The 23,400-nt window shown below is 35.0% G+C and overlaps 1 protein-coding gene across 2 annotated transcripts in view; it reads right to left on the bottom strand.

Annotated features, from left to right (window-relative positions):
• Window positions 1-23,400, bottom strand: part of PSMD14 (proteasome 26S subunit, non-ATPase 14) — a 47,516-nt gene that overhangs the window by 8,139 nt on the left and 15,977 nt on the right. For both annotated transcript variants that reach the window (XM_054070031.1, XM_054070030.1), the window contains exons 4-8: window positions 16,856-16,927; window positions 16,416-16,535; window positions 15,233-15,303; window positions 14,111-14,261; window positions 1,786-1,893 (exon numbers count right to left, since the gene is read on the bottom strand). In XM_054070031.1, the coding sequence (XP_053926006.1) occupies window positions 1,786-1,893; window positions 14,111-14,261; window positions 15,233-15,303; window positions 16,416-16,535; window positions 16,856-16,927 (522 nt within the window). The remainder of the gene's footprint in view (window positions 1-1,785; window positions 1,894-14,110; window positions 14,262-15,232; window positions 15,304-16,415; window positions 16,536-16,855; window positions 16,928-23,400) is intronic.

The following is a 23,400-nucleotide window of genomic DNA, read 5'->3' as shown; positions in this document are numbered from 1 at the left end:
CAAACAGAAATCATCATTTAAACAAGGCTTACAAATTAGATGCATAAAGACCAAGTAAAAAAAATCTCTTGATAAAGGAACACGAGAGAGCCACAAAAAGGAATGAAGTCAAGCCATGTACTGTTCTTATTCCTGAGATTTTAAGGGATCTCTTATAATCCCTGCTTCTAGCCCAGTTGAAATCACTACAAAGTTTGCTGCTGAGTTCAACTGGGTCACAATTTTATTCACAACCTTAGAATAAAAGCAAAACAACACTGCAAGAGTTCTTGCATTTTTAAGATCACACTATCATTTTAAACTATGAATTTTAGCTTAACAGCAACAGCTCACTGCCAACTTGCAAAAAAACAACACAAACAAAAAATAATCACTTGAATAAGAGAAACCCAGAGCTCCCATGGCCAAACTATGCCATGCTGTAGTGACAATCATCTTAAAATAATGCAGTTGAACAGTACTACAGGAGTTTACAAGGGAGTTCACTACACACCATCCAGGAAAGCCCAGTTAGAAAAGCCCTGGAACATGTAGGCGTGGGCTTGTCTGTATCCAATCAAGTCTACCAGTTGCTTATTTCATACTCATTATAGTTCACAATTTTTAACGATTCAAAAATCAAAAGTTAAACATAACCCCCTGAAGCAGACACTCTTTTAATGTTATGATTTTTTTGGCTAGCATTTCTATAAATAGTTAAGGGTTTCAATGCATTAGTAATAAACAACTGATCTCTTGGAAGTTAGAGGTATTGTGATCTACTAATTCCTAAAAGATAGCTCTCTTACAGCAGAAGTTTAGTTCTTATTTCAGTCCTACTATGACTAGTGTACAGTCTTTTTCTAGGATGTTTATTCAGCAAATATTACTTGTTCAAGTAACAGATCAAAAGAGCAGGAATAGTTACATTATTGCAAGTGCACTTGCCTTTTAAAATGCATAGAAAGGGAAAAGATTTCTGGAGAGAAAAAAGGAAAAATAGTTGAGGTAGAAGGAAAGACACAAATAAAAGCATCAATCGCTCCAGAGGGTGTTTGTTTTGGGACAGAAGCTTCTTTTTACAACAAGTGTTTGCTTTGTTCACAATCAGCATTTTTGGCCTTACCAGTGAAAGTCAACTTCAGAAATCAAACTTGAATATTTAAGTTTCACAAATGCTTGCAAGGATATCTAACACAACATACTCAAAAGAAACATTACAACTGAAGCCGATCAATCATCCTATTTATCCACTGAATCTCCCACTGCACCATTTGTCAGCAAATTACTGCATTACATGAAAATCAGAGACTTAATTATTCAAGACACAATACAAGGTTAGATTACATACTAAGTGAGAATCTATGTAAGCATACAGTAGAAAGACAAGATTATTAATGAAGAAGGAACTTTCCCATAATTTGCTTCAGAGTAACTGATCGTTAGAAAAGCTGAGATATTAATAAGCAGCAGCTTTTAAACTGCTTTACTGAAAACAGTACCTGTCTTGTATCACAAGGTATGACATCTATTGTTACTTTTAAAAGTTTATATTTCCATAAATCTGTAATTTAACCTTTGCAGGATATATTTATACATGCATTCCCACTTAGACAGCTAATTTAGGGCTCAATTTTAAACCTTTCACATATATTACTCCATTGATGAATCACAAATTATAAATGCACTCAGAAAAATACTATACAGAGAACAACAAATAATTTGTACCTTACTGGTTTTAGGTACTTTTCCCAAAAATTGCTGAATAGATCTTGCAATTAACGGGACTATTAACACTGGGTTTACCTGGATAGATGGCTTGTTTAAGTGACCCAGATTTGAAGTTGTTTGTCTTGGTTCATGTCCTAAGACCATCATATTAGCATTGATCAATCTGAAGGCATCAATAACAACCTGTAAAAACAAGATGTCAAGTCAATTCTTTTTAGAAAATGCAACTAATAGTGCCAAGCAAGAGTGGACAAGGCACAATCAACTCTCATCTGTTTTTGGCCTTTATCCAGAAAATCATTTAATTACAATATTAATAAAAAAAGAGCCTCCTGCTGGCTATGTTATCAGCACACTACACTGCATTGTATTGTAAGGTGACACCAATTATTACCTTTTTCCATGGTGCTGTAAGTTTTATATACATGACATCACCATATAACATTGATTTTTTTATGTATGCTTATTCTGAGCTTCAAAGGTATGCATATGCTTGTCACCTAAATCTTATCCAATCAAAATGAATGACAGAGAGAGACTAAAACTGAAAGTGAGCACAAGCTAAGGGACCAGGTCTAAAGCCCAGCCCTGTCACATCAATTATACTACCACAATACTTGAAATGACAACAAAATTATAGCCAGCAAGGAACTTGCCCCATGTATTCCCTTCTAGTCAGATGCTTTTTGCTTCTTGTGACTATGAAAGGGTCTATAAACTGTCTGATGGATTAAAAAGTCCTTGTCAGTGTCATGCTCAGGAGTAAAAAGTAGAGTAAAAGAAAACCAAGGTCATTTATGATTTAAAGGTACACGGTAGGCAGTATTCAGTGCTACTTCATTGCAAATAAAGTAAAACCATCACAGATTCTTACTCTGTCCTCTGCTGAATTTGTCTATGAAAAGCTCTGGAAAGAGCATTTCATGGCCCCATGCAAAACAGGCCAATCCCCTACCCAACACAGATATGAGGTGAAACAGAATTGAGAACGTACCAATAAAGCACTCAAACCCACTATCACTAGGTCCTGGCCACTACAGATTCATAATCACAAGATAACCGTTCTCCTCTAAGTCCCAGCATTTTAACTGTACCAGAGCATGTAGGACCTTGTACACCCACAGAAATGGTACCGGGCATCTCGTCTTGCATATGTTCATAAGAATTACTCCAGTTCACTAAACTGAACTGTTTAAATCTCCTTTTAATAACTTTTACTACAATAATTTTTATTCTCTTCCTCTCCAAATGACAGGCAGGAAAACAAGAGATGCATTTATGCACCTAGTTTGCTACCTTTAGGAATTAGACCCAAACCAAACTTTTGTGTTGACAAACAAAGAATCAACCACTACCACCGAAAGTGTGCAGAGAAAGAGACATCGTGATTCTCACCTTGTTCTAGCATTTTCCTCTCCTTTTACACAAATATTAATAACTACATACACAGACAATTTATTGGGAGTACAATATAACTAATAAGGTTATTCATGTGGAAATAAAATTGGCAAGTTTTTATAACAAAAGGAACATTTATCAAAGACTAAACTGACAAAGCCTAATAACTTATCAGCTGTTTTATTTACTTTTGAGACATAGCTATTTCAGTTGTGTAGAGTGACATGGTGCCACTAAGGGCCATTGCCAGGGCTCTCAGGTGTCTGGCCAGATCCATATGCACACGTCAGAGCTTAAAACCGTATCCAGAAAATGTTAAAAAAAAAAAGTCATCTTTATTGAAAATGTTAGATTGTGACACAATTAAAGTGAGTTAACAATGATGTTTTCCTGAACAATAATAAAACCAAACCACAATTCAGATTTAATGTGCAGCAGAAGTGTGCCATGTGATACCAATGCTATGAAAAAGGAGTTATGTTTTTAAAAACTTAGTTCTCAATAAGATCTGAAAGTTTCTATGTATATACATATACTTTGTGGTAATATACAAAATAACTATTATTTCCATTATAATAGCTATCAATTTTTTTCCCTATCTCAAAGCACTTGGGACAAGCTTCTGTGTTCCTTTTTAACCAGCTGCTCTGATTTATGAACACCTGGAAATGTCCAACCGCAACAAACAGGCAGTATAAATTAAAAAGTCAAGCAATGCAAACAAATTGCACACCACAGGTTCTCCAGAGAGCAGCTAGATATGGGAAGAAAAAAAAAAATCAGGAAAGTAAAAATTTACCCTGAGGAGCAAGAAACATGAACTTGGCAGTATAGCATAACTAAAAGGAGCTGATTTATAACATGCTAGCAGCCATGCTCTGAGACTTGAATTTAACTGAGGACGTCACTGGACAATGTTGAGCTTATCCCAGAACAAATGCCATTGTCCAGCATAGATTTTTTTTAGGATTAGATCCACGTAAAACAACACAAAATCCCAAAATAAGAAACTGATTAAACTTGGTTTTGATAATTAATTCAAAATTTCAGTTTGTATTCTCAAGGTTACATTTGGATAAATTTCACATTAAAATGAGAACTGCTAAAATATTTGTGAGTGATACTGAGTATTATCACAGCATCTAAATTCTGACCAGAAGTAATTTTCCCTGTTTCAGGTACTAACTGTGTGGGACAAGATTGCCCACTCTATCTGTCCTCCTGAAGGAATGAAATGCAAGTATTTTTTAAGGAGAACACGCATCAGTCTAATAGAAAGTGGTATGAAATATGAAAATGACAAATATTAAGCTTTAAAGAGGGATAAAATTGCATATTTCTACTACCTCAGAAGGGTATAAAAAGTGTGTATGTGAATATTTCTCATCTCATTTGCACTGTGGCGACCACTGGTAACTAAATACTTTAACTACACTAAGATTAAAGAAATTTGCTGCTATCACTATAGCAACCATCTTAAAGAAACTAACATGCTCAACAACCTGGAGGCTAAATTTAGACCTAATACGCAATAAAAACATAAATACAACAATAAATCTACATATTCATTTCTATAAACCGTAACTGCTTTTTTCACAGTGAGCACAATTCAGTCCTTCCTTTAGAGGATTATATCAAAATAAATAGACTCATTAATGTCCAGCGTACTAATGAGCAATGGGTGAAGTAGGTGTTAATTATGCCACAGTAAGATTCAAGAAAAAAGCCCGGGCAAGCATTTGGAGGTGTATACAAGCTGAAGTTTCCTCTCTGCATTCGAGTATTTTGAAGTACAGCGTGATGCACAGGGGACAGCAACATGGTCACCCTGTATTCTATGATGGAAACTTTAGACACAGTATTTTGAACAAAGAAAATCTAAGGATTAATTAAAAGCAGTACAAAACCCCACTCAGTAACATAGATTTTTTTTGGGGGTAAGCAGTCAGTATTGTCTTCCAAAAATTTTAAGCTTTCATTGTACTTAAAATACTCAATGAACTGTTTACCATTTTAGTAAAAACTACAGTTTCCAAGCTTCATAGTAAATTCCATTTCTGTAAAGACACAAAAAAGTTAAATAAAAGTCTATGGCTATTTTCCAGAAATATGAAAGTGGATTTATTTTACTGCTCTTCTTTAGTGCAACTCTTTCAGCACTCTGACCATTTAATTTTCCCTAGTGCAAATGTCTCTAGACTTCTCAGAGGTCATTTCAACAGCAGACAGCTTATAACAAAACCATTAGCAGTTTGGCTAGCTTAAGGAAACCTCTTACTTTCCTTTTTTGTTTATTATCACTGCATGAATCTGCAGCATATGAGAGTTTATAATTTCTCAGGCTTGTTAAATTCATGTTAAAGGTCTGTTTTCTTGTTGAATAAATTTTGTTCATATAATGCTGCCTATTTCATATACTGAGTCTTTAATAGCACCTTTGGTCTATGCGCAACTCACAGATCAAAACAGAGGACTAAAATAGGGGTTGATGATGCTATTTACATGTGTGATTCCTGCTGTCTTCTTGTTAGTAGCTTTAATATAATAGAAGACCTTGTCTGTTTTGTAATTAACACATCTTTACTGGAGAGATATTTGGAAGTGATTGCTGTGAATATACTGGTTAGTAAAATAAACACAATCACACACCACTTTCTGTTATCAGACAAATTTGTGAATTGTACACATTATACTCCAGATCAACAAACTGTGATATAACAGCCAAGTAGAAGACACATTTATATAACCCTTTATTTTTCTGAAAATATGTATTCAATCTGACCTTGCAAATATAATTAGCTTGTGGGATGTGTGGATTTCAGTACCATGGATGCTTTACTAATTGCAGCTCTTGGAAATAGACACTAAATATTTGGAAGCTGCCAATACAAAATAAAAACTGCATCTTTTTGTACATCTGTCTTAGCTTCAAAAAGCATAATAATCTAAAAAAACAATAACTATACGGCATTTTCCAAGCATTTCTCCAGGGTTAACAACCCACAAGAGAGCCTGCATAACTTTTTTTAGAAACAAAATTTACAATTATCTTCAGTGTAGTTAATAAATTTGAGGATAATAAATTTAAGGATAGCTATAATTAATAGATTGTGAATAGCTATGAATTATAAGACAAGCACTGGACTCAATTGCTAACTAGATTAAAAAAACCCTAGCCTTTTATAGTCTGCACACAGTAATTAAAAACAATGGCTTGATTAAATCCTTACTAGCCCCAATTTATTTTAGCTTCTTCTGAGAGTGTGAATGCCATATATAAATTTTACTACTTTTTCTAAAACAGTCGTCATAACTTTGTTTGGTAATTAAAAAAAGATAATTTAAAGATTATTTTACTCACTTGATTCTATTAAATGCCTCCAACATCAAATCTAAAACCAACATAGAATAGTCCTGTTTTGCAACACCTACTATATTTTAATGGTATACTTCAGTTTGAAATAAATCAGACTTTTTTGTTCCAATTAAAAAAAAAATCTAACATCAGTATTTTTTCCAGTGAAGAATCTATGACATATGGCAACTATCTTAAAAAAATGTATTGTGTCCTTGGAATTCAAATAGCGATGTATTGTTCATGCCATATGTTTATGAACAAACATACCACTGCTTAAAGACAACTCTGCCTTGATATAATGTGGTTATGCCAGGTGTGGAAAAAGAAGTAATGTCCCATCTAAAATCTCTTTTATCACCTGCAACCGACCTGTTATCAACTGCTTAGATTGTTTCTAGATTCTTTAAAAATGAAATGGAACACGTGACCTGAGAAGTGCAGCTTGGGTTTATGACTATTTCGTTATTTATGCTGCCATGCACTCTTAGACAACTACAAGTGAAGAACATCTTCTGTCCCCTGTAAGCCCACAACATAAAAAATTCAAAGAAATCTTACTTTTTATGCCATTTCCAATGAAAAGCACTAAGAACTGAAACTGACTCATGCCAAATGCATATCACTGAATTGCTGTGATTGTGAGTTTGAAGTTCGCAACATGGAAATTATTTATAAAATGTCAATTTTAACTCTGGAAAATATATTCCTAGGAGTATGTGCATTTTCCTTCTCTATCCTCAGAGAATTGCTTACTTGTGGTCAAATCCACAGTACAACTTGAATATCCATACTGTGAGGGGAGAGAACTACAGTATAATACATTTATCTTGACAAGTGAGGGCATGCATCCATAACTCCCAAGTAGCAAAGCCACAAGTTTTAAAGCTATATGCCTTAATGAAGATAAATGGACTATTCTACATCCACCATGGCAAAAAGAAATTAAACATTTAATACTTTTCAACAAAAAGTCTTCTTGGAACTTTTTTTTGTTTCAAGGAAGGGCATGTACTGAAGTAACCTGTGGAAACAGTTTAGTAGGTAAGCACAGACTGCTTAATTAAATCACAGCAAGTCCAAAGGATGTCGCATAACAAATTTTATAATACCAGCATGGATATTAAAAGTTTTGACATCCCATTAAAAAAAATTCAGAAGTAAAACATACAAAGGATGTTATTCTGAATATGTGCAAATACTATTAAAAATACTGACCTAAAAAAAAACCCAAAACACACCAACAAACCCCACCCACTAGTATACTGACAACAATAGAACAGTTCAATACTTTGCATTTTATGTCTAGCTTTGGAAAAAATATATCCTGAACTGAAAACACCAAGTGGCCTACACCGTTGTGCAGATGCAATTCATCTCTTACAAATATGGTTCTTCAGGGAAGAGAGCATCCATCTTTATTGACTCAACAGCAATCAAACCCAGCACAAACATGCTTACTTCCTTATTCTCTAAATCAGGCTCCTATCAAAACTCTGTTCTTGCCTAGATCAAATTAGGATGTTTCTGTCTCTGATATGCAGGTTACTGCACCAAATGCTCTGTTCACTCAACGTTAGGAAATACCACAGTGCTGTAGGAGTATCCAAATGTACTAGACGTTGTACAAAATGTACAGAAATGTTCCCCTGAAATTTCAGCTGTAATTACTCACTGTAAAGTTATCTTCTCTAGTTTAGAATTTTTCCCTTTACAATAGTAAAGTGTTAGCAAGTCTAGTTCTAATAAAGAAAGTTGCTTCAAATATAAAGGGATCGTGACACAAAATTGTGGGTATCATGTTTTAAAATATATTTTCTTGTAAAATATTATCTACATAACACTTCACAATAAACAGATGTCTCCAAAGTAGTAGTGACAATATAGTCCATTTCTTGATTTGTTTAGTTGCTATTAATTGATAATTTCAAGCCATACCCTAATGACCGTTCAATTAATCTCTGTCTAGGGAAGATTTATTAAGGTAAAGGTTATTAAGACAAATCCATTAAGTGGGGAGGAGGAGTTGGGTATATAAAGAAAATCTTGTGAGGTTGCTCCAATCTACTTAAAATTCTTGCGAACTTAACCTTAATGGGCTATTTTAAATTTCAGATTTCAGGCATTACAGTAGTCTCTCCACACACCTAATTTTAATGATTGCTTTTTTCTGCCTTCTTAAAAAAGTTACTTCCAGTCCTGTGGTTAATTCAAACAAACAAGGAAAAAGGACCAGTTCAAATGAAAAATAATAGCACTGATAAAAGAGTGGAGGTCTGAAAAACAGCAGTCTTTAAGAAAACTAATGTAAGTTTAAGATTTATGTTCAAGAAAACTCTTGAGGCTAGAAGATAATTCCAACATTCAGAAGAGTAATTGTTAAATCTCTGCCTGGTTTTGGTTTCACTCTTTTAGACAATCAAGTGATTACCAAGTGAAAGAACCATTCACATAGATATTCACCTTGATAAGTTGGATTTCCAATACAAAAATTCTCAGAAAAGGTATTCAGCTGCTTTTCCCCAAGTCACCAAATTCAGTTAGTGTAGAGTACAGAAAATTTGAATTAAATTGGAATGCAAAACTAGCATAAGAGATCAAAACAATTTGCAAATCGCTATTCTTACAGTCAGCACTCAACAAAATGATCATCTATTACTCTGATGAGTTAAAAACTGAAACCAGGTATTAACACAGCCATATTGCTCATATACATAACTAATTACATACAGGTTGTCACCTAGATTTAGAAGTACCAGTGGGCAAAAAAAGAAGAAAAAGGGGTGCTTTATGGAAGAGGTCATCAGAACAGGTCATCCGACAAACAAAAAAACATATGACCTATGGCTTTGGCCGTGGCATTTTATCCTATCTCTGTCTAAGTTTTGCCCATTCTGGAAAATGGACAAAATCTCATTAGAACAATAAGAATTAAAATTAAGCTGGACTACTACAAAATTTCCAAGCATAGTATTAGAGCTACCACACTTCTACAGTAAGCACAGAGTGCTTTACCATTCTAAATAGAAATCTGAATAAAGATATTATTTTTTTCTGTTAACAGCTCAAAAGGACTTTGAGACCTTCACCTTGCTCAAGACGACCTTGGCTACGGATAGACACAACTTTGCTATGGACTTCCAGCAGCAACTGAGCTAAGCTTTTCATTTGTACAAGCAGGATAAAACCATCAACACTGTCTCTCTGTCTCTCTCTGTCTCTCTCTGTCTGTCTGTCTGTCTCTCTCTCTCTCTCTCTCTCTCTCTCTCTCTCCTCCCCTCTCCCCCCCCCCCCCCCCCCCCCCCCAGCTAATAGCTACTTTAGGACATTTAAGACAAATAATATTTTATTTTTTTAAAAATACATACAGCGTAACTGTCCCTCTTTGGGACTTCTAGGAGCAGGAGAAGAATAGGTTTGTCTGCACTTTAAAAACGAGTAAAAGAACAACTGATGAAGTTCATCACATTTATTACTTCTTTTAGAACAAAATTCTGAATATCTCATGAATTGAAAAAAAAGAAAGCAAATTATTACTTCCACTAAAAAGGAACTGCTTGAACAAAATGGTTTTAGAATACAGTCCACATTCTGGCTGCTCTTTGAAACCTCAAACCTTCCAGTTCCCAAAGAGATTACTCAGACCACAGAACAAGGTTCTTCAATGATGTATACTGCAAGAGACAGTGGTAATAAACTGAAAAGAGAAGCTGTTGACTGTAGACGAGGGAGAAATAAAAAATAACTGCAAGAATATAAGTATTGGAAAAGGTATTCCCATGAGGCTGCTGCATCTCAAGATTAAAGAAGACAACACCCTAAGTGAGCCATCAATGTTGATGCTACGCTCTACAACAAAGTTGGACCAGAACATCTCCCGAGTTCATTTACAAGTAAAAATATTTTGATTTACCTGGCTACCCAAGTATACATACTTTTTCTCCTTATAGCCTCTGAACAAGATTAAGATAAGAATTAAATACCATAGAATAAAACTCTTTGATTAAACTGGCAGGATATGGTTTAAGCAGGAGATTAAGATGCATAGCATATCTTGTTTATCTGTCATCTAGTGATTAACACACAAAGTAGAATTTATAAAAAGTTATCAAAAAGACAAATGCCACTTTTTTCATAATTTTACATATGCGAATGCAACACAGTAAGCTAATGCTTGTGGAGTTTAAGACATCACATTACATTGGGTTTAGTGTAATGGTATTTTCCTTAGAGGGTGAGGAACAGCTGCTAAGTTAAGGTCCAAAAAAAATTTATTTTTAACTTTTGGCAAAGGTATAGAGTTCTCTATGCAGATATTTCAAAATGGATGTTGGAAATAAATATGAAATGTCAATATTTAGCTTTATTCCAAATCTTTAATGAAACTACTGCTTCTGTGGAATATCCTAAATATGTATTACAACTTCCATTGCACAGGCTGGAAAACTGGAGGGGTTAAGAGGAATGTTTATTAGTAAGTACAAGATGAAGATACAGCTACCCAGGCTGCCCCATGGACCATATTTCAGCATGTTTACTTTGACTTCATTCACAGAAATCAAATAATAATAATAAAAAAAGCCCAAACATAAAGCTGTTATCTCTGGGTTCTGCTAACATTGACCTTGAGTTACAATTCACCGATCTGTTGTGAGTTTATTTTATAGATACCTTGAACATTATTAGCCTGAAAATTGCAATGTATGGTACACAGCCACCAAAAAAATAATGCCACTTACGCAACAATATGTATGTAATAAGATTAGTAGTTAGAACTACTTGTCCTTCATGTGTCCTACTGTATTTATGTAAGAATATCACAGTCACTAAAGCAGTTGGCATTTAATTCACAGACCTATAGGAGGGTTTTATTTTTATGTAAAGATTTTATATGACTTAATTTTTGCTCATTGGCGTTAAGAAGATGTAAAATGGCTTTTTTTAAGCTCACAAGAGTTATATGCATTCTTCTCTCTACATTGCAATCCTACTACACTCCTCTAGGCATTTGGAACACGTGCATCCAGACAAGGACAGCTAACAGAGAAGTTAACAAGTTTTCGCTTTCTACCAGTGACAGGGCAAACTGCTTTTTAATGCTATAGCCAGTCAAGGTGAACCTGAGGCTCCTCATCAGAATTCATTTCAACTTCCTGACACATGAAAATAACCCGTGCCCCAGTTATTCATCCCCAGCACAACCACGACTGCCTCACTGACTACAAGCCATAGCAATTTACGTGGGCACGGACCTGCCCTGAGGCAGGTTTAAAATTAGCTAATATGTTGTTCTGGACTTTGTTTTTAAATACATCTAATCTCAGTCAAAACACACCATACTAAATTCTTCTATGCCACATGTTCACTGTAATTTTTGCCAGACAGTTATGCTAGTAAAAGGTATAACGAGTAATGATCTCGGACTGACAGAGCTGTATAAATGAGCAAAAGCCCACCAGCACAGTGGCTACTACACCAGCAACACTACCTCCTCCTTTGCTGGTGCTGAGGAAAAAGCAGGTACTTCCCTGAAACTGGCTTAGCTCGATTTCTCTAACATACAAAGAGGCACTGGACACCACACCAAGGCAGCCATGCACTTGAGGCAGTCAAACCTGACCCAAGAAATCCACCTGAGCTGTAATACACCTGTTCTCTCAGTTCATCTAAAATCAAAATACAAGTGATCTTGCCAGCCAGGATCACAAAAGTCACACGCATTGCATAGCCTGATCTCACCTCCAACATCAAGAAATTAATTAGAAATGGTACTAATAATTTGGAGGATTCTTTCTATTTCTACTTCTAAGCTCTTAAGGATCTGCTTGCCAGAAACATGACAGATGTAAACTTTTTTTTTTAATGTGAAACCTGAGAATGTAATTTAATCTAACTGTAGCAGCTAGACATGTACGAAAAACAAACATTACCAGACTTCCAGTGATCTCAAGTACTGTCAGCAATGCCATAAGAAAGGCTGTAATTAAGAAATGTTGAGATAACAAAAATTCCAGAAATGTTTAGATGGACAAAAATTTATTCACATTCAAAATAAATATGTCAAAGATTACTTTCCTGAAGAGAAAGTAATCCTCAAAGATGACACCTATGTCAAACAACAGCGGCAAAAAAATATTTTTATTTTCTTTTAATAAAAGCATGTGGTGAGCGAGTATGGTATAACAGTAGTGTGACTTTACTGGGAGGCTTTTCTCCCTAATGGATTTAATAGCTAGCAAGGTCTAGCTAAATTAATAGTATAGTCATCCAAATCATATTTTGACAAAATAAAAAGAATCCTGTTTCAACATTTCTATTGAAGTAGGAAAATAACAACAGGCAAAAAGGAAAAAGTTCCAGAAAAAAAAGAAGGGAGCATAATCAAGTGTTCTACTGCATCATTTTTTTCCCCACAAAAACTATCTAAATCTTCTCCCACTCTTCATGCAATTTAAAAGGGAGCAAAATTGATTCAGATATCCAATAGCTTCCAAATAATCAGAAGCTATTAGTTTTCATTTGCTTTTTACAAAAATAATTTTACTGTAAAAATCAGAATTAAAAAAACTAAACAACTGAAAATGCAACTGTAGTTTAAGAATATTCTCCTATGAAATTAAGAGATTCCCTAGTGGAATTGTTTGCTAGCTTTAATTCTATCTGTCTCGCTGGAAATACGAGACAACAGCTCTACAGAATATGAACACTTAAAAATATTTATAAATTTGCATTTATATCATCCATATATAGCATGACGCATTTCAATAATTATTCTACAATACAATGGGAGTGCATGCTCAAACAAAACACCTCAGCAGTATTTTAGAGCAGTAAACCACCTAGCCAATTTCTGTACGTTCTGTAGTTTTTCTAATCCACTCTCCCTGTGGCTGAGCAAAATCGAATTGCCTCTCACATTTGCAGACAGCTCTGTGAAGGTGATAATAGAGCTGCTCCCTGCTGTCATGAGGCAGGAAATAGGAAAATGGCATATGGGGCTAGAAAGAAATAAAAAGAGAACTAAACAAGAACAAAAGAGATTTCAACAAAGGACAACTATAAGCCAATATGCTTTGCCAGTTAATCTCTTTTCATAATCATTTAACATACTTAATCATTTATCTGCACACTCCTCAAACTCAAATGCTTGATACCAAGTCTTCAGTAAAGTTTTATTACCTAAAACATTTGTAATATAAATTATAAAAGCCACCATATGCAACACCTATAAATCAATGCCTTATTGGTCAGTACATATGTTAAGGGGCTGAATCTTTCCTAATCTGTTAGTAATCGATCTTAGAATTTGTGGCTAAAATGTATCTGAAACTATGTACACTTGGCATTATTAGTTGAAAATGAGTGACATGTGAACTGCAAAATATTACGGGAGGATTATGATTGGTTATGTGTACTGACAATATCAAAGACTTCTAGTCTGTTTAATGATTAGTGATGCAAGACATGGAATAAACTAAAAAAGTATGTTTTAATTTACAATGAGAATTTTTTTTTATTTTCTAATTTTTAAAGCAGAATGGGCTTCCAAAAAAATCAAGAACTTAAACATCTTTCCAGTGCTTCTATACTAAATCCTACCAAAATACCTTAAAAAAAACCCAACAAAACAAAAAGAGCCTACTATACCTTTCCTTTTACACTCTGAATGGGATCCACCACCACAGCAACAGCTCTTTCCGATAAGGCTTCAAAGCTCTGCTGAGTATTGATATCTACACCAGACAACCAACAGCCAAAGCCAGGGTGACTATGATACCAACCAACTACCATCTCAGGTCTGAAACAAAGAGGACATTGAGATTCTTAAAAACAAAAACACGTAACACGAGAAGAAATAATAATGTATCAGGGCATAAATTAGGATGAGCTGTGAAAAAAACACCATTGGAAATATTTAAATGACTCACCATAACATGGTGAAAACATAGACATGAATAAACGTGACAAAAGAAGGCTATCATTAAGGGATACACATTAGCAGTGGTAGATCATGCTTTCAGTATTTCACCCTGTTACCACACCTTCCCTGAACCAGTTTTTACCCTTCCAGCACTTGAGTAAATATCTACTCTTTAACTCCTTGGCGTCGAGGTTTGAATTTTCACTGCAGAAAGTCCATTTCAGATATGGACGACGGGAATCAACAGTGGGAAAGGATTAAATATCAATTAAACCAGCAGTAGAACTAGGAACTCAGTCAAAAAGCAATTTGCACTGTTCTGCTCAGCTGCTGAGCCTTTTGCTAACATTAATTTTGAAGTTTTTCCCACAGTAAAAGAATTCGAGCAAGTAGACGACAACTGTTGAGAGGCAGGAGTGAAATAAAATTTTGTTTAAATACTACGACCTTTTACCAAATTATTTGCCTTTTCTTTTCATTAAAAATGCTTACAAATAAGTTCCAACTTCGTAATTTTTTAATATTACTTAAAAGAAGTTTTAAAAATCACTAACTTTTAAGTGGGTATTGTTTCAGTAACTGTTTATACTAAATTGAGCAGCATTATAATCTTTCTGTGCAATTGTAAAGCTGCAGCTTTAACACGAGTGACAATCTCCTGACAACTGTAATGCACGAGGTGAACTAAATTACATGCTATGCTACTCATCCGATTTCTGGGCCAATTATTTCTTTTTAAACATTAATAACAGCCCCTAGATCACTATGTTTTACAGGAAGACAGCTGTTTCTTCTAAACAATATGCAGGCAGTACTTACCACTGTCAGCCCTCTTTAGGGTTACTTACCTTCCCGTCTGTTTCAGCATATCCAACATTTTTGCTTGAAATACAGGATCAACTGCCTCCACACTGACACCCTGATGTAGAAGAGAAATAAAAATCATGGTACTTCTAGATAAAGTAATACTATTTTTTAACTTGTTACTTTCCACAAACAAAAGGTGAAACACCATTCATAAGCATCTGTTTAAAAGGGCAACCCGACTACTTCAGAACTACTAAGAAGAACCTCCTTAAATGTAAAATGTAAATTCATGTCAATATGATTTTTAAAATGCTAAAAAAATTTAAAATACTTGGTATTGCTATTTAAGTCATCTGCTATGAGTAAACAAGATTAAATGGATATAGGAATTCATCTTTTCTTCCTCTTTGTTCTGCAAACTCTGGCCTGTTGTTTCTCACAAGTTCAACTCTACAGATTATATTCAATATAAATACCATGTACCAGCTTTTTTTTCAGATTCTACTTGTACTATTGCACATGTATAGAATAAACTCAGGACAAAAGAATTTAAAGCTTAAATATTTCATTGATGTGCAGTCCTGAGTTAAAGGCATCTGTGCTTCTTTTAAGAATATTTCATTCAAGTTACACAAAAAAAGCATCAAAATATCTCTTCGCAACATTAATACTCTTACTCAAAATTAAAATAGATTTTTTTTTTTCCACACCACAAAGATATCATTTGAGAGACACGCCACTGTAAGAACTGTCAAAAAGAGTAAGTTTGAAGTATATGTATAGCATCATCACAATTAAGGACATGATGCACTTCTAATCAAACCTTTCCATTTCAGATCCTCCCCTGGCTCTTAGCTTAAGATCTGTTAGAGTTATTAACTAAAAAATATTTTAAGTGATGTCGTATCAATATATTCATACATATGCAAAGACAGAATAGATCTCCATATTGATACACACTTAAGTACTAGACTTCAGTAAAAGAAAAAAGTTAACTCATTTTTTCTTTTTTTAACTGAAGCCCTTAAATCCAAAGGATCAAATGTTATCAAAGCATAAACTGTCCTAATAGAATCAATAACAGAATCCAACATACTGAATAATACCTAGTAGGTTATATCTGAAGATTGCCTAAGTAAGGTAAAGCTGGAAAAGACCTTATAAAGTATTTATCATAAGGTAAAACCAAACAAAACTATCAAGGTCTAGCTGCAAAGAACTCACCGTCCCTGACTGTGGCATCGCAAAAACATCAATCACCCTCACAGTGTAATCATCAACAAATTCCCCAAGCATCAGACCCATAACTTCCATAGGGACACCAGCACGACCATGCTTCAACATCTGGAATAGAGAAAAATGACACTGTACGTTTAACTAACAGGACTTTGACTTGGGATAGTTCTTTCAGCCTTCCTTGATCTAAGTATAATTTGCAACATGTAGCACTTTTGGAAACTTCAAGGAACCATGAAACAGTAAAAATTAATCCAACAAAAGAAATAATTAAAACAAAGTTTCTTATTCTGAGGGTTCCATTCAGCTTTATTTTTAAAAATTAATCTGACCAGCAGCTCAGGAGCACAATTACAGAAACTCTGGACAGGTGACAGGTGCTCTACCTCCAGCACCATACACAGATGCAGTACACAAAGAACACTTACTTTTAGCAGTGCAAGGGAGGAGATATAAACCTGTTCTGCTGTATCGACTGCAGGAGCATCTGTTGGTGGCCCCTATGAAAAGAATAAATAATTATTTTCTCCACCATTGTTATGCCACAGTTTCCAAACATTTTCTTTCGTTTTCTATATTATGAAACAAAAAAAAAAAGCAAAGAGAATTGATAGTGGATTGGATGCAATTCTTACGAACAAAACCAAAAAAGCACTAATTCACAGCACCTTCCTCCAGTTCTATTTTGTAATACAAGTCACCTAGCCACCATCCCATCTCCCCCACCTCAAAATCAGTACCAACCTAAAGAGCAATCTAATCAGAATCGGTCAAATGAAAAACCAGCAATTATTGCACCAGGTACAAACCTGTTACAAGACAAACAGGCTAAGAGTCGGATAAGTTTCCTTGCGGCAATGCTAACCTTCGTCAGCTGTAAGATACAGCCAGTTCTCCAATTAACTATGTCTTTCTTAGAGTGGTGTGAATGTAAATGCTGCTGGGCTAGCATGATTAACTGGCACCAACACAAACAGCAATTTCCCTTTGCTTCATCAGCTTTCAGCTAAAGAGGACTTGCAGATAAAGGCTATGGGAGTACTTTGCAGATACACTGGTACAGTGAGAGAAAAAAATGGACCTCCGATCCCTAGGTGGAAAAGCTGTGAACAAAATACTTTGCTCTTTGCCTTATGAGTAGTTATTCAAAAATTAGCACAACTGTCCCAGGTGTGAATGAATGGTTAAAACAAGTTCTGTGCGCTGCTGAAAATGAAAAACACAGGAGGCAGCAGTTTAAATGTCCCTTTCTCAAGGAGTAAGAGACATTGCTCTTATAAACAAAATTCCCTATCAGCAAACCTCATCTCAATCAACTAGCAGTACATTCATTACTTCATTAATTATACACAACAAATTTCCACTGAATTACAAAAGGTTACTTCTGTACTAAGTGATGTAAACTAGAAGGGTAACAAAGTAACCATGGAGTATGGCAAAAATAAACTCTCCACATTAAGGAGGGAGAAAATGGTGCCTTTACACAAGTATTTTGTACATTTAGAACTTTGACTCCACAGTTACGAGTAAAATAGGGCAACAAAAGGAAAATATGGAGTAAATTCTTGATTTCTCACTTAAAGTTGGAACATTCAGTACAACATGCCTCCAGATGACATCAAACAGAAGGCAAAGCCATGGACACAAGTCATCACCTGCTGAATATAAAACCAAGAATTTAATCTGCATATTAAATTTCTACACTTATTGTCCTTTCTACATACACAAAAACATCATCTAGCTTTCAGAACACTTTAAAGACACTAACAAAATTCAGGTGTTTTTTCCCCCACTTCCAGATTCAATGTTTATATTTTGAAACTCACATACATGCATGGGTCTGTGTCAACCACAACAGCTTCCCAGCACTGTCAAACCTTTATTTCCAACTTTGATACTGACCATCACCTCTTGATATTTGTTCTCCCTCGCTTCTCACCACTGTTAATTCTTCTGTCACTTAGGCTTTTCCACCAGCCACCTTCCTGCAGGATTAACTTTTCACCTTCTACAACATTCTTGCCAAAGGTCTATTTTTGCTCAATTCCATCTCTTCAATGAGTACTTCTCTAACTAGCCACAGCCCAACACAGAGATGCTCAAGTGGAGAAGAGTTTCTTTAACACTTACGATGAAATTCTCTATGAGCAGTTCTTCAGAATACTTCATAGAACAAGATGCACAGAGCACCTGAATCACTTATTCCACATTTACTACTAAATTGCTTGAGTGACAGAGTCAAATGCCCAGTCATTTTCTGATACCAACACTGTTTGGTTTTTTCCCCCCATAAACATGCAAATTTACTCTCTTAACTGTATCTCTCATTCTTTAAGTCTAGCTTACGTGTTCATCTTTTCACTTAGAAGTCTTAATACACTGGGAAGCACAAAGACTCATATTTCCACTTAAGCACCGCTAAAAATAAAGCAAAGATAAGTGGAGTCTCAATTAAAACTTATTAGTTTGTTAACAACCCCCTTCTTCATTCACAAAGCTCTCTTCCAGCTTTCTACCAGTTCTAGACCAGAGAGAGTCTGAAGGGAAGGCAAAAGTACAGGTGCAGTAACCTTCTGCTTAAGGAAGAACAGTGACATCCATGCTGTGACCACCGTACACATTCTGTATTTGTCCTGGATTTTATTTAACATTTCACTGTAAGCAAGCATCTCATTATTTTATAAAATACTGAATTGTGTAAAGAACAGCATTAAAAATAAAAATAGCCCCCAAACTACCATAAGTAGTTCTGTGATTTCTGGAAGGCTCATGCTGATGTTTGATTTTGACTAGCTTTTTAAAAGCCAGGAGATTGAACTGAAGCCTATTCCACAGACTATGGCTCTTAAATAGGCTCTCCTACATGGAATCTCTGATGCCTGTTAAGGTGGCAGATCACACTAACACCCTTCGTGCAGCTGAGGCATTACTCACATCTCTGTCCCCTGTATAGACATCTTTGTTCACAAGTTGTAAAAGTTTAATTATTTTTCATAACTTTTCCCATTTTAAAATCTATTTAAAAGCAGTCAGTAGATTCAACACTTACAGGGAGGAGACAAAGACAAACATAATTACATTTTGTTTCTGTAACAAGGCAACTAAATTACCTTCAGTTTAACCAAAGGTAGGAACTAAAGCAGGGTGTTACCCTACTGTACTCATCCCTAATCTTCCCTTCTTTTACTATTTCTGTAGTCCTTGGAGCTTTCAAATGCTCATTTACCTTGGTGATGGTCCAGAATAGAGGATATATAATACAGTACTTTATCAATCCTTTAGGCATTTTATGAGATAAAGTAGTTTCTGGTTACAAAACTTATGTTATAGTTGCCCTGCCAGCATCCACAACCAACAATTCATTTTCAGCATAGAAAGCGTTGCTAATTTATAAAGAAACCCTTAATCAATGTAAATCAATTTGCTTAGCATTCTTTTTTAAGCCATAGTATTCACTGTGAATGGTTTTGCATGCTAAACGTTAATTAAATATATATATATGTGACTACACTAAGTGGTAGAAGATATTAACTGCAAACTTCACTGTTTCATTTAAGCATGTGCCCGAGAGCTAAAAGATGGAATATTAGCTTCCACTCTTCTTATGTAGTTCAACCAATTTACCCAAACTCTTAAAAATTAAGGTATTTGCATATGTATTTGCATACTAACCCCACAGGTTAATTAATTCTCAGTTGTCTTATAAAACACAGCAAGTATTTCCTTGGTCACAGATGCTACATTTGTGAAGACTTCACTATCTCCTTTCATTCTGCTGTTGTCCTTACCATAACTAGCTAAGTCATGAGAAAAGGAAACAACTCATCACACTGTATCAATTATACGTATTAATTTTAATGTTAATCTTGCTTTTTTTTTTTTTAACATAGATTAGCACGAACTGCTCAGCAGAGTTCTGAAATCATTCTCATGTACCAATTCGGCAATTTCGAGGAGGAAAGGATCCATAGGTCAAAACCTGACCAGAATCAATGTGAAATTAAATCTGTTATGAAGGTAATTTTTTTACCAAAGATAAATTGGCACATAAAATACCATAGGCACATACTTGTCTTTCTACAGAAAGCTATAAATAAAGTTCATCAAATTACTAACCTAAAACTTCTAAAGATTTAACAGGTAAAACCAACAGAATAGTTCTTGGGTCTTTCAAATAGTTTACCTGTCTTTAGATGACATCATTTGAAAAAGCAAACATTTGGAAACTGAAGCCAATTTACTTCCATCTCTGACCACCTCCTTTTCCATAAATGGCTGATAATCAGACATAGCCTTGGAGCAACAGCTCCAGCTCGTGCACGCTAGTTACACAGCATGTGGGAGCTAGCTACAGGTTACATGTGCTGAGATTTCTATGTCCTCTTTCTGCTAGTCTTCCACATAAGTTTATGCATTTATTTCATGAAGCAAAGAGGAAGAAAGACTGTATTAGCTGATCTCTATGCAGAGGCAAAGTATTTTATGCTGACCCTCCACAGCATGTGCTATTATCACTGTTCACAAACTTCACTGCTTGCCAACTTTAACAAAGGAGCACCATCCTTATAAAGCACAGTACCACATTAAATCAGCTGGTATCAGAAAGTCGAACACGGAAGCACTTGCATCAGCAATCCAAAAGGTCTGTTGGTGGGTTTAGTTACATTATGGTATCCAAAGGTCAGACAGTTCTCCCACTGCTCAAGAGTTTTGTAAGAGTGTTCATTTCACTGCAGAACATAAAATGCTGTCTTCATTCTGCCTCCCCACAGCTTTATTGGATAATTCCTTGGGGAACTAGAGAAAAATGGGATTTGGAATACTGAATTTTATTTTTGCCAAGCATTCCTGTATAAGCTGTATTCAGTTATTATTAAAATTCAAAAACCGTTCTAAAAAATACTGTTATTGTGCTACTCACTGAAAATGAATGTTACTTCTGAATCAACTATAGATGCTGTCAGTGAGTGAAATGACAGCCAGCCATCTCGTAAAAACTAACCAAACTCTGGTTTTGCGTAGAATGCCAGAATCCAAATTTCAATACTAACTGATAAAGTCAAGTTACTGCTATTAAAATGCATTATATTTTTGCTTAATTTTTTTTCAATAAGACTTGTAGTGGAAAAACAATCACATTCAAGTTATGAACATTAGATTACATTGTAATATTAAATTATGCATGATACTACTTTTGTTTCAAACAGTTAAAGAGATGATCCAATATAAAAAGCAGCCCTTTCCTTGGGCAGCCCTTGTTGACAAAGTGTTAAAGGCATTTGCCATTCTAACAGGATAAAAACTAACACCTTGAAGTGTTATCTACTCAGGCCTTTTAGCAAATTTGTTAACACTTTTAGGTATATTACTCCACCTTTCTCTTAGTGTGAACTGGTATCAATTATTTCACCAATTTTATTAGGTTCTTAAAATACCTGCTGATTAAATGTGAACTAAAGTGTCATTTTAGAGCACTGCTCTTTCTTTGTACTATTTTACATTTATTCAAATAGGTACAGAAAGTGGACTCGATTAATTACATGAGCAGCTGAGAAATATTCCACAAATAGAGACACCTTCTATTGTTTAAGTGGATCTTAAGCACAGCTCTGGTGTCACGCTAATAGCACAAAAGATGATTTTGAAATACAGCATAGCTGTTTCAACAAAGAAACTCAGTTTCTTTAGACGCAACTGTCATAGAGAAAAGGCAGTGAACTAAAGCACTGTAGAGCAAATCTTCACATTATTGCACCAAGCAACATATCTCTGCGTAAAATATAAGAACTGCTACAAGCATTACTACTTTTTAATTTTTTTTTCAATTGGAACAATTTAAACCTGAAGATAGGACACAAGTGAACACTGACTGCTATAGTGTTTATTTCTTTCCCAGTAAGGCAAGAAAGAACCTTTTAATAGTTTAATTTTGTGAGTATTAAACAACTAGTGTGAAAAACAAGCTGCATGTAAACTATTTCTACTGCCTCTGCTTCAATGACTAGCTGAGGCAACCTGTTATAGGAGGTGTTAATTGGCAATAGGAGTACAAGTCAGAAGCATGTTCCCCATCGTCCTAACCCAGCAAGGCTAGGTCATTAAAGTGGAAATGAATTCTTTCATGCCGACTTAACCCTTTCAGTACATATTTTCAGCTGTTATACCTAAAGACAATTGAGAAAGATTAACTAAAAAAAAAGCAGGACAGAAAAACCTTGCGTTACTTTTGAATTTAAAAAAGTATTCATCCACCTTTTTATTCCTTTTTCCACCTCCTCCAAAACAAACGTTTCAGGTAAACATGACATTTATTATTTAGGTAGAGGGGGGAGAAGAGCAACCAGGGTACAAATACAAAGAAAAGCATTGTAAAATAATAATTTATCATACTAAAAGGACGTGTGGAAAGATCAGGCACTTAAAGTGAGCTTAAAACTACCATTTTGTGGAGGTAAATCCAATGATGGGCGTATAGCATGGTATGAGGGGAAAAAAAAAAGGTTACAGAATATTACTTGCAGAGAGGACACACATTTGCGCAACATGCAGAGGAAGCAGAAGTATTAGTGGTAATAGAAAGACCTTAAAAGTTCAGAGTACCACTGCTCTTCTTTACTTATCCTTTGTCGGTAAGCAGTATAAACCTGATGATACATTAACACAGAGTAAAAGATTTTTGATCAGCATAGTGCTTTTCAAACATCGCTAAGACTTAAAATGTAAACAAAATTGTGATCGCAGAGCAATTTTTCCTGTACTGAGACACAGAAGATAACCAACTCATAATTCACCAGTTAAAGCAGCGAAGGGAGTAAATCATATTCCTGAAACTCAATGTTTCCACATTGTCATGACAAGTACCAGAAATCACATATTCCATTTTCCACAGTATGGAAAGCTAACACAATCAGGAATGACAGAGAAAATGACCCAGTTAAAAAAAAAAAAAAAGAAAAAAAAGAAAAATTCATAG

The sequence above is a fragment of the Cuculus canorus genome, chromosome 6 (genome assembly GCF_017976375.1).
Source record: "Cuculus canorus isolate bCucCan1 chromosome 6, bCucCan1.pri, whole genome shotgun sequence".
Lineage (NCBI taxonomy): Eukaryota > Metazoa > Chordata > Aves > Cuculiformes > Cuculidae > Cuculus > Cuculus canorus.
This window is presented reverse-complemented; position numbering and strand designations above follow the sequence as displayed.